This window comes from Pseudorasbora parva, chromosome 5 (genome assembly GCF_024679245.1).
Source record: "Pseudorasbora parva isolate DD20220531a chromosome 5, ASM2467924v1, whole genome shotgun sequence".
Taxonomy (NCBI): Eukaryota; Metazoa; Chordata; class Actinopteri; order Cypriniformes; family Gobionidae; genus Pseudorasbora; species Pseudorasbora parva.
Genome location: NC_090176.1, coordinates 18374243 through 18390299, shown reverse-complemented (window position 1 = coordinate 18390299; position 16057 = coordinate 18374243). Strand labels below are relative to the sequence as shown.

Sequence of the window (16057 nt, the reverse complement as noted above, 5' to 3'; positions counted from 1 at the left end):
ACCTCATGCATGTCTCAAAGCACATAACAATACAATAATAAAGAACATAAACAAGCTCTGATTTGTACCACCTGACTGCTGCCGATTCATTTTGGTGTTGATACTGTTGACATAGAAACACAAAAATGTTATCCTGAGGTCGTAAAGCTCCCGGTTAGAAAGTCACAGGTTGCCATCTCATGATTGGAATTACGACATAGGGCATAGAGCATAAGATCGTTGTTTTGATTCAGGAGGATCTGTAGAAGGCAGCTGCTGTTTGGTTTTTTGTGCTCAGTATCTGTCCACAACTCTGCAAGGCCTCGTGAAATGTGCTGATGACGTGTGATGTCTGCACGAGCAGGGCGAGCGGAGGTATGGAAATACATACTTTGACAGGCATAAGACATCCTATTATTGTATTCGGACCGAATGCAATGATTGGACAAATATTTGTTGGTCTTGAGACTTCCACATACGTTCATATGTGCATGTTTTAATATTTAGACCACTTCTATAATTGATTGCTATCAGGATGTGAAGCTATCAGAAATATATATATATATATATATATATATATATATATATATATATATATATATATATATATATATTATGAAATAAACGATCTTCCCTGCCTTTAACAATTATAATTCCTCATTCCCCTGTTTGTTTTTTCTGTTTTCTAATTTTAGCTGTAGTCGTAAAAAAGTTTTATTAAAATGTAATAAGTTGTGTTTTATTCTAATAAGACATGTCTGAGAGCTTGTGAATATTTTGCTCAATAATGATTCTTATTGTGCATTTTAATCCTTTCATTTGGTTCAGAATGTTACATGTCAGATTATGGAATCATAATGGCTTGCAAATGGCGTTTCAGGTTGACTTTAATGTGAAAGGGCAGAGTTTCTCGGAAAAAGTCTCATTTGAGGATTGATATTAACTGTACAGTGACCTAAATGTTTGTTGGGATTAAATCACTCAAGGTTAAGAGTCTAAAGCAGATCCCAGGTGGCATCATGTGACAGGTTGCATAACAAACAGGATCATATCAAAGTAAGATTATATTCAAAACAGAGAGATATGCAAAGAGGTTGGGTTAAAGTCATCTGCAATGCAAACCGTGTGCTGCGGTGAGTGCGGAGCTCCACTGCCATAGCCTGTGACCTTTAGGGCTGATGCTTCAGGTACAGTCAGGTGAAAGTATGACATTTGAATCAGCTGATTTCTTTGCATTTTGTTTGCATTCCTCCAGCTGAGCGAAGATTAACCAGCAGCGTGGGATGACCTGGGTTTTTTCACCTCTTCCTCGGTCTGTGGAGGAAGTATGGTGTTGATTGCGCCTCCACCCATCAACCGTTTCTACCTCATTCCCCTTTTCCTTTTCTTCTAGTGATGCTCTGGCATTTCTGCAGTTGTCCAGTGTCTTGTTTGTTTATTCTCTGTCTATTCCCCTTCCACCATGACTCAGAAAACTTTTTGACGCCACTATAAATGGAGCGGAAAAGTTTGTGTGTTTGTTGAATGTGTTGAATGTCTTACCACCAACACCAAGAAACTCCCCCGGAGGCCTTCATATAGTCTTTTGCGTAGGCGCCGTGTCCTCTATTTCTGAAAGGTCGTCCGCTTTTGAGGGAGACCCCTCATTAATGTCACGACGTGAAGATACTATATTGGGTTTTTCTTCTCAGAGATATTAAAACCAAAAGGAGTCCCCAACCTTCGCCTTGTGTAAAAAAGGAAATCTAGGTGCTTTCCGCAACCCATCAGCCTGCAAACCGTGCATACGCATATAGCGACTAAGCCATACTTGATAAATAAAAAAAAGATTTCATTCACAGGAGATGACAATATTTGACTCAAAAGAGATCTTTCGCATAAGAGCCACTGTTATGAAAGAATCTGCTTCCCTTTTGTGAAGAATTGGAAGCAGTAACGTCTGAAATATGACTTATGGAGCTGCTTGAATGCCTTTAATCTGAAACATATTTCATCTGTTTGACATATGAATTGAGATCACAGAAAGTTAAACATTTCACCTGGTGATAATGAGGGTGATGTCACATGTTTAATTTCATGACAAATAAGTATGTGTTTTATGACCCTGTTGCCCCATCTGTCATCAATGCAGTGTTGTAATGCTACCATCATATTAGCCTTCTGCGTATGTTTCAGTGTTGACGCAGCAATTACCAGTAGATCTTTATCTGTATCAGCCATTAAAGTCCTCTGCGGGGCTGCCTTGAGCATAAATATGCACTGGTGTGTGTGTGTGTGTGTGTGTGTGTGTGAATATGCATAAACGAAACTGTGTGTTCACAGGGAGGAGCCTGCATGCAAAAGCTTGTGTGTGCACATATTTGTGTGCACGTGTAAGATCTCTAAGATATGCTAATGCCAATGCGGTATATGCTCTCTGTGGACATTAAGCATTGTCATATAGATCAGCGCTGTGCATACACAATGAATGATGCGCCCATCCCTCTCGTGTGAGCTGCAGAACAAATTACTCACAACCTTGACTTTGAGAAGGAGACTCGAATCTTGCGAAGAGCCCTGTAAATGGTGTTTTCCAAGAACAAAATTGTGCAATGCACACACTAATGTGTATACTCATATTTGGATCTATTTCTTGAAAATATTGCAATGTGCCTTTTGGACATAATTTCAGAAACATTGGGATTAACATCAAGTACCATATGGCTGTATGCATACCAAGTTCTGTTACAAAACTCTAAATGGCGCTGTCTGATGGGTCCTTAACCTGACAAGATTTACATTGTTTATGACACATGCTGATTGGTTCTTGTCACATCTGCAGCCAATTTGCTCGCTGCTCAAAACAGCTAGTTAGCATTTGCTATAGCAGTTTTCCTCTGAAAGCCTCCACCTTCCCCAGCACCACCTGTATAAGATCTGCTCAGGTAATTTTATAAATGCTGAATGTGCAGCAGCAGCATGTCGGACATGCGTATTGGTGTTTGTATTGGCAATAGAGCAACCCCTTGCTCTGCAGCAGCAGTAATAACAGCAGCATCGTAGTATATATCTATTTAGACAAGACCACGGGTCAGGTTTACTAAAAGCTTGCACTTATGCAAACCCTCTTTTGCCTTTAAAAACTACTGTCAGGATGTAGGCGTGGGCACAGTTATATTTGCGGCTGACCTAAAAATCTTTAGCATGAGAGTTGTCATGATAGTTCTATATAAGCTATGCAAGAAATTGGTGTGGCTGAAAATTCAAACCTGTTAGATGAGGTTGTCCACATACTTGTGGCTATGTAAAATATTCGATACAGTATTATTAGAAAAAAAAAACTAAATGTTTATGAATTGTACATGAAATATAAAATGCATATAACCAACTTACCCCCTTGACTGATGGACGGAAAATGCATATTCTTTATATATATATATATATATATATATATATATATATATATATATATATATATATATATATATATATATATATATATATATATATATATATATATATATATATATATATATATATATATATATATATATATATATATATATATATATATATATATATATATATATATTATTAGAGGTGTATGCATATTATCCATTCTGTTGTAAAGCTTTTACAATTCTGATTCAAATAATCTGGAATTTGGAAGGAAGTTTTTATTTTATACTTTTTAATGTATTGTTGTGTAAAGGCTGCGAGCAAATTGCCTTCAGGAAATGATATAAATTGAATGAATTGAACTGAACATGTTTTGCCTCAGGTGGCTCCATGCAGGCTGACTGACTGTAATACGTATTTTGTAAATCACAATAGATAAAAGTGTTTGGTAAACAGCCCCTAACTATTTCCTTTCTTACTAAATATTTATCTGAACATAACATTTAGGCTATATGCATGTATGTATGTATGTATATATATATATATATATATATATATATATATATGTGTGTGTGTGTGTGTGTGTGTGTGTGTGTGTGTGTGGGCCTGTTTATGTGGTTTATGAGGACACAAATTTGTATAACTACATGGGTATTACACTGGTATTACACTATAAATGTGGTTTATGAGGACATATCAAATGTCCTCATAATTCAAATGGCCTTAAAAACATACTAAATGATGTTTTTTTGAGAAAGTAAAAATGCAGAATGTTTCCAGTGATGGGTAGGTTTAGGGGCAGGGGCAGTGTAAGGGGATAGAAAGTACGGTTTGTAAAGTATAAAAACCATTACGCCTATGGAGAGTCCCTGTAAACCACATAGACCAACATGTGTGTGTGTGTGTGTGTGTGTGTGTGTGTGTGTGTGTGTGTGTGTGTGTGTGTGTGTGTGTGTGTGTGTGTGTGTTATGTAACAGAAATAAAGTGAAAAACAATTACATTTGACCCATTTATGTTTTATTAGCCATGTGGGGACAATACTCTTTACTGCAGATGCTACACCATAGGAAGAAATTGATCAAAACTCTTTAAAACATGTTAAAAGGCAATATAAATGTTAACTATATTAGTTGCCATTAGGAATTCCGCAAATAGCAGATGTAAATATCCCTTTATGTGGAAAAATATAGCATTTTTTTAATTTATTTTTATGTAGCCTATACTGTGAACTTATGCACCCCATCGCGCCAAAACAAACATGCATTCTCATTTGCGTCCACACACCACAATCATAATTCATTCTTTGTATTCCTCAAATAACACGAGCATGTCAAGCAAGTTGACAGCTGTGATAGAGCGCGCGGAGTATGCATGCCTTCCAGCAGGTGGAGCAGACTCTGAGTCTCCACATAACACTAACAGCTTGAGAGCGGCGACACATCTCTGCCACTGGCGTCATCGTCCTCATCTCCAAGCAACCCCTCCATCAGCACTGGCGTCACCGTACGACGAGCCCGCACAGTTGCTCGGCAACTTCTGCCTTGTGCGCTCGCCCGGCCTCGCGCCCCGCTCAGAGCTCTGACGCGAGTATGACGTTAATAAGGCGGGTATCAGTTTGTTATGGCAAGGGGGGAGGAGGCGGAGTCCCTCATCACACCATGAGCCTGTAGCGTTTCTCTCATGTCAGTAGAGCTGCTATAGAGCGGAGCCTCAGTGGCCGGAGCGGCACCCTGTACATAGTAGCGCGCTCCGTAAAAGTGTATATCGTTGTACATAGGAAACTATCATCAAGACAAAATAAAAACAAAATATTTTTCAACCTCAAAAATTTACACGAGGAATGAATTGTAAATGCAGACTTAAAAACCATTTGTACTGTGGAAGAAGGTGGATTTTATTCATGTGTTAAAGGTAAGCGTATTTTCGTCTTTGTTACTTTCACATGACGTGCATGTGTAAAATTAAGGTCTAACAGATATAAACACTTTGTCATTTATATACCTATTTGTTTTCTTTTATTTGATTTTAATTTGACATTTCTCACAGAATTTCAAGGACATTGTCATTTTGTGTAATGTGGGTTTATTGTTGAGTTGATAACAGTTCAGTTCGAATGACAATTTCACTTAAATTAAAATGTTATATAGATATCAGTGCATCTTAAATGAGATTAATAAAATAAAATGTTATTAGGAGATTTGCTTTATTGATGTATCAAGCACTAGACTGTTTTTGAAGGTTGTGATGGGATTGCATTTGTAAGAATCATTGCTAACGAATAATAATAATTATTATTATTATTATTATAAAGTTCAGCATTATTATTGCACATTTATAACTTACTATTGATTGTTTATTGCAGATCAAATAAAGTTATCGCTGCGCTTAGGCACACACAAACCCGGCACCATGGTTATAATGACGGACAGCAGCACGGGCTCTCAGTCAAGTTGTGTCCAGGCCAGGCCTCTGCAGGTCGGCTTCTATGAGATCATCAGAACCCTCGGCAAGGGAAACTTTGCCGTGGTGAAACTGGCCAGGCACAAAGTGACGAAAACACAGGTAAGACTTCTGCATCATGCAATACTTCAATATAATGTTTTTATTTATTTATTTATTTATTTATTTATTTATTTATTTATTTATTTATTTATTTATTTATTTATTTATTTATTATTGTTATTTATTTTTTTGCTTTTATATATTATTATAATTTTTTATTCCTTCAAATCATCCAGTAATAATAATGTTCAATAAATTCTGCATAATGCATACTAAGTGCATTTTATTGCATTTCCATGCAGGTTGCAATTAAAATAATTGATAAAACAAGACTGAACTCTGCCAATTTGGAGAAAATCTACCGGGAGGTTCAGATTATGAAGCTGCTCAATCACCCTCACATCATAAAGCTTTATCAGGTAAGCTGAGCTATAATGGTGTTATAATTACAAACAAAAGCCCTGGATTAATGTTATTTAAACTGAGGGAGTGTTTTATTTTATGCTCCGTGACATTAAGAGAGTGTGGTTAAATGGTGAATGAATGTCTAAGTGTTGGTCACGCATATGGTGAGGCGTTCTTCCCTGAAAGTACATCTGGTAATCGTTGCAAAATATAAATAGACAAGTTACTTTCTCACTTGCATCCTGCTTCTGCATAGCAACTGTCCACTGCATTGCACTGTTAATTATGTGTTGTCATATTGTCTAAGCCTTGTTTTATTGAATGAAAAATATATGACAGAAATAAAAAAAATATTACACAAAAAAAATGAATAGAAGCAGTAGATAGATCATTGAAGTAAGATCTGCACGGTTTTAATAAAAACAATTTAGTAATATAACAATGGCACTTTTTATTCAGATTCAAGGCTGTTTTGAAGTGATTTGTTGGATTTTGGATCCCATTTTTAAAATATGATTGTAGTGGATTAATCTGTGTCTAAAATGTGTGGTTCGCCTGGGAATGATAGACACAGAAAAGGAGAGAGTGTGTTGGACATAAGGACACAGGATCTAAATCTCCGACTTAATTAACACGGGTGGAAGCCAAGTGCAATGTGTCTGCAGAGTCACGTGAAGCTAGCTGTCTGTAATGAGGAAAAATCTCTAAGAAGTACAATCTGATTTGATCCCTGGGCTTGTTTTGTCACCATAGTTTGGCTCGCACACTCATGCAAACAGTGGCAGGCTAGCAGGGTGCTAAGGCGTCAGCGCATTCTTTCTCTCATAGCCTGTACCATTTACGTTTGTTTTGTTCAGATTAGCATTAACAAAATCCTTGGGAATAACATCTCAGCTCACTGCTTTTGGGTCTGACCCCTCACATTTGTAAGAGGTGGTTTTGAGAGGTTTTGGGAACTGAACAGCAGCGTGTGTAGTTTGATATGAGCTGTGTGCCTTTCCTTCAGCATACGCTTACATATTAATTAATTAAAAGATATCTTAATGTCATCTAACATATGAGCTGATGGCTGCAATATCAGTAAGAATCCTTGATGAAAGCGACCTGGATTTTCAGCTCATTTTGGTGTCAGATAACCTGAAATGTGCCTCTCCTTTCATAACTAAAGCCCTTTTTATTTAAAGGAGAAAGCCTTTGAGATGAAAAATGTGGAGCTAGTGACCCGTGACCCTTCATCATAAACTGTTTCCGTTCTCTTGCTTCTTGTACAAACAGTCCTTTTATTGCCTTTAGCTTTTCATTCACTTCAGACACATGCACTCTTTTTTAAAACTATCAATAGTTTCCTTCACTCATCTCCCTCTGCATTTGTGACGGAGGGAGATGTCTCTGTGGGCCAAGCAGGCCGGGGTTTCTAAGGAAGCTATGACATCATTGGCACCTCTGGGTTGACATTAAAGGCTAAACTCTTTGGACGTTTGGGTTATCTGGAGATAAAGACCCTTTTCCTGCTGTTGCACAGCCTGACTACATGGGTGATTACACGTCGTGTTACGCACTGACCTAAAGTATCGAGTGTCTGCGCCTGTGTATGGATGATTACACAGGTTTTCTCAGTGATAGAAAAAGAGGACAGCGCAGAACCTGTTGTGCAACTCTTTCTGGTAGCGCAGCAGCGTTTAGTGTTTCTCCCTCAGGCCTCTGCCGGGAACATACGAGACATTTTTGTAAAGGGTGAGGATGTCATACACCCTCTCTTTTATAATTTGCTACGCTATTAGTGATTAAACTCCAGTTTCTTTTGTGTCACTGCATGCCTTTGTGCTCAATCTGGGTCTTATGTGTGAACATGTTTTATGGCTTATAAGAAACGGGTCAGTGAAGATAGCTGAAGTTTCAGTTGTCATTAGCTGCTTCAGAGGCGGTAATGGATCAGACATGTGTGTTTGTGTGTGTGCTCAGGGCATTCAGGAAATGCTTATTACACTCTTATGCAATGGTCATTGCAAACTAACCTGTCCTCTGAAAAACGTTAACAGAAAGAGGAAATTTGCTTTAAAAGGGAAGTTAAGATAGTTGGGCTGTTGATGCATAAAATTTCCATGGACATATAAGAGAACGTGTATATTATTAAAAGAATCTACTGCAAAGCTACATGCTCAGCATTTTAAAAGAACTAGCTAAATGTATAGTAATAATAGCAAAATGAAATAATAAACAATTATGTTTTTGTCTTTACAGGTCATGGAGACCAAAGACATGCTGTACATTGTGACAGAGTATGCAAAAAACGGAGAAATGTTTGGTAAGTGGAAACACTTTTGTAAATGAATGACTAAGTAATCTGTGAAAGGATTGAAGGGCGTCTATTGTTTTTGACGTCTATGTCTCTCCCAAAACCTCTTGTCCAGTTATTGTAGATAATGAGGTCTGACGGGGAAAGAATTATTTAGATCAACACTGCCGTCAGAGCAGTGAGTCAGTGAGGGAGCACAGAGCGAGACAGGTGTTGGATTTTCAAGCTTTATGTAACCCTGTAAAAGGGATAAGCTGCTGTACCTCTGCTTCTCCTCACCACCTAGGGATTTAAACACATATAACATATCTGTCTCTTCACCTGTCATACACTCAGCCTTTAAAAAACAACAATGGCTGTCTCCCCAGATAAACCTTAGGCTTGGTTATGTCTTTATATGGTGTTTTTAAGGCATCGTCTCCTCCCTTTCTAAGCCGTCCTCTTCTTTACAGACTATCTGACGTCCAATGGAAGGATGAGTGAAAACGAGGCTCGTAAGAAGTTTTGGCAGATTCTGACAGCTGTGGACTACTGCCACCGGCACCACATAGTCCACAGAGACCTCAAAACTGAAAACCTGCTGCTGGATGCCAACATGAACATCAAGCTGGCAGGTGAGCAGAGAAAAAAAGCTTTTAAGGGTTTACATATTGATGTGCCCCGCTCATAAACCCTTCCCAGTGCAAGATATTTAGTGTCTTAAAAAGAAAGTAATTACTATATTCACAAGCTCAGAAATAAAATATAGTAATCAAACCATTCTGCTTCTTTCTACCAAAAAATAATAATAATAATGCATTCATTATATAATTTTACTTTATATTTTATGAGTAATCAGAATTTTCATAAACAAAGAACTCACTTCTATTCTGCTTCTTCCAGACTTTGGATTTGGAAATTTCTACAATGCCGGGGAGCCTCTCTCCACGTGGTGTGGAAGCCCTCCATATGCTGCCCCAGAGGTCTTTGAGGGGAAAGAGTATGAGGGGCCACAGTTAGACATTTGGGTATGTTCATCATTCTGATTTTCACCTGATTTCTTAAACATTATATCATATCATATACAATATAACACTGGTGTAAATGCAAATCTAGTTTAATACATGCTCCAAATGTTTGTCTTTCACAGAGTCTAGGTGTGGTTCTGTATGTACTGGTGTGCGGGTCCCTGCCCTTTGATGGGGAGAGTCTTCCGGCTCTGAGACAAAGAGTGACAGAGGGCCGATTCAGAATACCATTCTTCATGTCCCAAGGTACAGTTCTACACTCCCCCTGTTCATGTAAAATTCTGCAGCTTCATAAAAAACTTTTTTTTTTGACTGAAACCTCATCTCCTTCTCCAGACTGTGAAAATCTAATTCGTAAGATGCTGGTGGTTGACCCTGCCAAGCGGATCAGTGTGGCTCAGATCAAGCAGCACCGATGGATGCTTGCGGATCCCAGCGCACCCCAACAGACCCTTTCCCTGTCCTTTACTGACTACAACTCAAACCTGGGAGACTACAGTGAGCCCGTCTTAGCCATCATGCAGACCCTTGGCATTGACAGACAGAGGACTGTGGAGGTGAGAAAAGGGATGGGATTGTAGAGATAGATTGTGTGTATGTTACAAACAGTACGGGCTTAGATATTTTCTTGCAGGAAAGGGCATGTTTAACAGAGTAAGGGTTAATACATGTTGTTTGAAAGGACATAAATTGTCAATTTGTCACCTCAGAATAAAAGCAAAAACCAATCCAGCTTCCTGCAGCTTTAAATATGCTCTTCAGTTGCCACCAAAAGGATAAACACAGTAGCCTCTGTTTTTAAAGCTGCCATATGTTGTTTTTAGCTTTCACTAAAATCAATTAAGAAGTTAATTCTTGATGCAGGCCGCCTGTGTTTCATTACACCTGTTAATGTGACACTCAGTATAACCACAGTTTTTCAATTTACCCCCACAGTCTCTCCAGAATAGTAGCTACAACCATTTCTCAGCAATCTATTACCTGCTGCTAGAAAGAGTGAAGGAGCACCGCAGCCAACAGCTGAGCCGCCATTGCGGGGCCTGGAATCAGAGGTCAAGGACATCATCTGATTCCTCAACCCCAGAGGTGAGCATTGAAGCGAGGCCAAAAACATCTCCTGTTTAAGATGAAGTCTCCCTCTGCTAACTCAGCCTTTCCTCTGTCCATCTCACTTTCAAGGTGATCTTGGAGTCATCTGACAGCTTCAGAACCTCAGCTTTCCCCATCACCACCAAAATGAATGCTTCTGTCCATTCAGAGATGGAATGTGAACAAGGAGGCCTGTTTCAGGTCAGTACATCCCCTGAGCTTGAAGTAATTCCTCTCTAGATTGGGGGTCGGTACTCTTACCCTCGAGGTCCACTGTCCAGCAACCCTGAACATAAACACCTAAACAAGCTAATAAAGGTCTTCAGGATCATTGTGTTTGATTGGGGTTGGGAGTACACTTCGCAAAACATTGGACCTCAAGTGTCAGAGTTACCCACCTCGCTTCCTAGTTGCTCAGTAAATAGACTCCCTGTCCTGTTTCATATTGCAGATATGCAGTGCACCCCCAATCCCCCTCCTCCATTAGAGACAGGCAGTGGCTAATGTGAATGCCTCCCTCCCTTCCTCAGCGTGTGGTGTGCCCGGTGGAAGCCAGCCTTAATGGGCTCCTGTGGAACCGATCCATCTCCCCCAACAGCCTGCTGGAGACCACCATAAGTGAGGAGGTGCGTCCTCATGACCTGGAGGAGGAAGAAGGGATGCTGCAGGTCCAGCTGCCCCATCTGCCCAGCACTACCTCCCGAAGGCATACGCTTGCAGAGGTCTCCGCTCGATTCCACCAGTGCAATCCACCCTGTAAGTGCAATGTTAATAATATGGTGACTTTAAGGATTTATTGCACCGATCTGGTTGTTAATTACACCTGTTGTCTTCTCTCAGGTATTGTTGTTAGCCCCTCAGACGGTGCTTCATCTGACAGCTGTCTGAAGTCCTCCTCAAACACCAACCCAGCTCTCTCCACTGCTGTAAAGGATCTTTCATCAATGCTCGTCTCCAGTACTGGCCCTGGGGCCTTAACCTCTGCTGGAATGCCTCTGGCTCTTTCCTCCAACCTACTCTTGCAAAACCAAGGCAGCATGCTTGCAGCCAGCTTCCAGGAGGGGCGTAGGGCTTCAGACACCTCCCTTACACAGGGTGAGAAACAAAATTTACTTTAAAACACATGTGCCAAGAATCGCACCATAGACCTGCTGTTGAAAAATGTTCATTGATAAAATTATTTCTAACTGGACTGTGATTATTTCTTTAGGACTAAAGGCATTTAGACAACAGCTGAGGAAAAACACTCGTGCAAAAGGCCTGCTGGGGTTGAATAAGATCAAAGGTCTGGCACGACAGGTGTGCCCTCCGACCTCATGCTCCAGAGGCAGCCGTGGGTCACTCGGCCCAACTATGTGCCCTCCCTCAAGCATCCAGAGTTCTAGTGGCCTCCGTGAACGCCGCAGCATGCTGGAGGAAGTTCTGCATCAGCAGAGGTGAGAAGAAATCCATACCAATGCCATAATGCTTAAGATTGGTTTAATCTGTTTGAAAAGGGCACCCCAAAACTGCACATTTTTAACTCTTCTTAATCAATTACACCTGAATTAACTTATCAGCACATTAAACCTGAAACGAATGTAACAGTAAATAGACTCTCTGTCAGCAACAGTGCTGGAAAACACTGAGGTGCATTTCTTGAAAATACCTAAACTCTGTTCTTCTTCCATCATACAGGATGCTACAGATCCAGCACCAGCCTCAGCCCCAAGTCCAGTCTCAGCAACCCATGCTCTTCCTCTCACAGTCCCACCCTTCTTCTCCTCCCTCCAACAACCTCTTTGCCCCCGCTGCGCTCTTTTCCAACCCCCCAACTCAACCTATCCTCCCCCAGTGCCAGCAGACCACTATCGCCTTTCAGCACAACCTGTGGCAGCAACAGCAGCAGTCTGTTGAATCCTCTTCCTCGTCCCTGTCTCCCGTGGCATCTGCTGCCCATCTTCTTGAAGCTCGTCTGCACATCAGCCAGCGGCCACATCTCCACCCTCAGTCCCAACAGCACTTGCAGATCCAGCCCACCATCCTGTCCCAGGGGCCTTTCTCCTTTCTGCCACACCAGGGCAGTTGGAGCCTGAGCACCAGCACTGAGCATGAACCTGATGTCCAAGAGCTGGTCTGTGCTGGTCAAAAGCAGCAACTCAGCAGCTGTGTCATGGTCAAGTAAAGAAGGCAAAAACTTTGAAGAAGATTTTAAGAGCGATGCTTGTTTCCACCACTCTTAGTCCAGAGTGAGACAGTGGACAGTGATGTTGAGTATCAGAAACAGAAGGCATCTCATTTTGATGATGCTTTCTATAGTTGTCTAATGCAAAGGAGAGACAATTGTACTGTCTCTGGACACACAATTCCATGACCGTGTCTATATGGGTTCGAATGACCAGAGACAATAAGAAGCAATAACCATCCTCTTCATTGAGCCCACAATCCTTGCCAGGTGTTCCTGTCCACACAGCAATAAAGGACGGGGCTCTAAACAAGGAACTAAAAGGGCTCTGAACTGAAGAGTGTGAGTTTTCGTCCATTTGTGAGTGAGTCCACTCATATATAAAACTGGCCTCCGTAATCGTGAATGATTATGTTAGAGATGCTTCTATACAAGTATGAAAATAGAACAGTGATGTCTTCCTCACAGATTTTTCCAAGGATTTCCTTTCAGGTCGTGAGCATTTTTTTTCTTCTTCTTTTTTTGTTGTGTTTCACATCTCCAGAGAAGACCAAAGTTGATTGCTTTTTGTTTTGATTTTTGACTCTTTAATTTCTTTTCTAGAAGTTCTTGAAACAAAATGCAGTATCTGAATGATCCTAAACTTCCAAAACCAAGAAAAAAATACTGTCATTTCATCTGTGATGTGTAAATGTGTGCAAACTAGCCACAATATGCCTCCAATTATTTGTGTGCAATGAAGAGGCGCCTTGGGGAAACGTATAAGCACAAGAGGTACTGCATAGTCTTCACTTAGACCAGGTTTTTGAGCTTTCGCTATCTGTGACTATGACTTTAATGCTGCTTCATGTTGTGTTACATCCATACAAAGACACTAGACAATTATGATCACATAAATCTGAACCTATAGTACCAATGATTTAATGATATTAGGAGACATTGTCTGGTCTAGCTGTTCAGTTTTGGTCCCTCCAGACTCCTCTTCCATCAGTTCACTACCTCCTCCATAACTGATCATTCACCTCAGAAGGCACTCAAAACACACTGTATGAGAATAAGTTAGGCCCATTACAATGTCTATTTTAAACCGTGAACAAAGATTATGAGAATAGTGCAATATTTCACATTGAAATGTAGAACCAGGAGAGGAAGCTGTTGTAGGGAAGCAAGGTACTTCATGCCTGATTATGTTATTTTATTCTTTCTTTTTAGAGCATGTTATTTTTTTTCTTTCTATTTGTAATGATTGTATATACAAGATTATTTTAATGATGAATTCTGCATGAGCATAGGAAACAAGAGCCTGGCAAATTTTTTTTTTTTTTTTTTTTTACAGCTTGTTCTGTTTGTGACAGAGATTGCCTTTGCATCCAGGCTAGCTTGGTAGTATGGCAGAACTAGACAAATAACAGGAAAAGCCAAAGAGAGAGTGCAGCTAGGGAAGCTTAAGAGAAACAGTTTTTTTTTTTACAGATGTCATGGTGGTGAAAAGGTCTTTTTTTTAAGTGTAGCATTTTAAAATCTCCCAAAAGCAATCTTACTGCTGAGTTGTAAGAATTAGCTGCCTCCTCTAATTAACAAATATTTGATAAGTAATTGTTTTTAGAAAGCAAAGGTCCTCCATTTCTCAGAAAGGCCATGCATTTACATACCGCATCTTGATTAAATCTTGAAATCTAAAATCCCCATAGCTATATAAAACATATAGCTAAAGATGTCTTGTCGAGATAGTTTTAGCTTATACAATCTAGGTGCTAGAAGTATGATTCAGAAGTGTTTTGGGTTTGTGTGCTATTTATATGAAATAATAGTGTGTTACCATTGTTGAACCTCCACAGTTAGCTTGAATCACTGTTTTCATAGTCCTAAATGATCCTGTTGCATGTCTTGTCTTTTGTGAATTCGACATATTTGTGCAATGGTTTCTAGTAGTTTAGAAAAATAAAACTGTGCTGTGTTGTTTTCAAATTGGGTCATAAAACAACAGTGTTTGAAACCAGTGCAGGAAAAGATGCGATGAAGGTAAAGCTATTGAAGGTAATGTGAGAAGCAGTGTTTCCGTTTTCACCCATCACCAAAACTTGTGCCTTTGTCTGAACAAATCCAGTGGTGGTGAAAAATGTTAAGCTTGATTTTAGTATATCAGAAAGATGCAGAGATGTGTATTTTATGCTTTTGTTAGTTTAAACAATCCATTTTATACTTTCATTTAATTTGCTGTTTGACAGTAATGCACTTTATAATGACAGTTGCTTTTGAAAATAGTGTTTGTTTCCACTGCAGGTATGAATCTGTAGTTACTTTTAAAACACTATGTTTTGATGCTGAACTGTAAAGATTATATTCTGTTTGACCTTTTTTTTTTTTTGTGTTATATTTCCAGAATGTGCTTGCTTGCTGTATGTGTGACTGTACATGGCTGTGTGAAAGTTTATGAAAGATAGTTTTATTTATGTGGCTATTTATTTGAATAAAAACACCTCTTGAAAATTAATTTCTGTGTTTGTGTTTTTTCCCACTTTTTTCTGGGTTTCCAGTTGCTTATAACAAATTTCGATAAATTAAATCATATATTAGCTTATCAGAATGATATAAACAGACATGTACACGTTTCTGTACACATTAAAATAAAATAATAATAATAATAATAAAAACCTTAATCTATATTATTGTCTATAGTTTTGAGTACAACAACTCTAAATCTAAATAAAATAATGCTTAAGTTAAAAATAAAGCTTCATCAGCATAACCAATTTTTAGTAATGAAAAGCAAAAAATTTAGTTGTAGCCCTCAAAACAGTTTTCATAGCACATGCTCCTCATGGCTTGGCTTTGCAAACGAAGATTATGGTAGGACATCCACATCTTCTACAGGCACGCTGGTTGCTGATGAGGCTTATGCGAGACAGGCAGGTCCTGCTACAAGCGCCTGCAGGTCAAGGTCTGGTCCAGGATGGATACTGAGGGGACATGGTTCTTTCTTCTTTTCCTTGTGTCCTCTATTATTCGCCCTGCGGGTATCTTCAAAGAGGGAGGTGGCCTGGTGGACTGTGCACCTCCAGGAGTCACAATCAGCTGCTTGTGTTGTCCATTGATGGTGATCGATGCAGCAAGCAGGGAGGGACTTATTCAGGGAGTCTTTATACTGCTTTCGTGGTTTCGTGGTGCAAAGTTGCGGTAACCAAAGGACAACTCCCCATACAGCACAATCTTTGGTAGCTGGTGGTTCCCCATCC

General features: G+C 39.6%; 1 protein-coding gene across 1 annotated transcript; it reads left to right on the top strand.

The window, feature by feature from the left end:
* Positions 1-5005: 5005 nt before the first annotated feature.
* sik1 (salt-inducible kinase 1) lies at positions 5006-15315 on the top strand. The gene is made up of 14 exons (XM_067443410.1): positions 5006-5269; positions 5721-5920; positions 6163-6279; positions 8507-8570; positions 9014-9175; positions 9444-9568; positions 9691-9814; positions 9905-10125; positions 10505-10654; positions 10748-10858; positions 11188-11413; positions 11498-11752; positions 11868-12093; positions 12335-15315. Exons 2-14 carry the CDS (start codon positions 5768-5770, stop codon positions 12819-12821), a joined length of 2421 nt encoding a protein of 806 aa, XP_067299511.1. The 5' UTR covers positions 5006-5269; positions 5721-5767; the 3' UTR covers positions 12822-15315.
* Positions 15316-16057: the final 742 nt, after the last annotated feature.

Bases quoted from the DNA above. Each gene is read 5' to 3' on its own strand.
- sik1 (XM_067443410.1), top strand. From the start codon at position 5,768: ATGGTTATAATGACGGACAGCAGCACGGGCTCTCAGTCAAGTTGTGTC. The intron at 10,655-10,747 runs GTGAGCATTGAA...CTCACTTTCAAG, and splicing joins CTGATTCCTCAACCCCAGAG to GTGATCTTGGAGTCATCTGA. The intron at 12,094-12,334 runs GTGAGAAGAAAT...TCCATCATACAG, and splicing joins GAAGTTCTGCATCAGCAGAG to GATGCTACAGATCCAGCACC.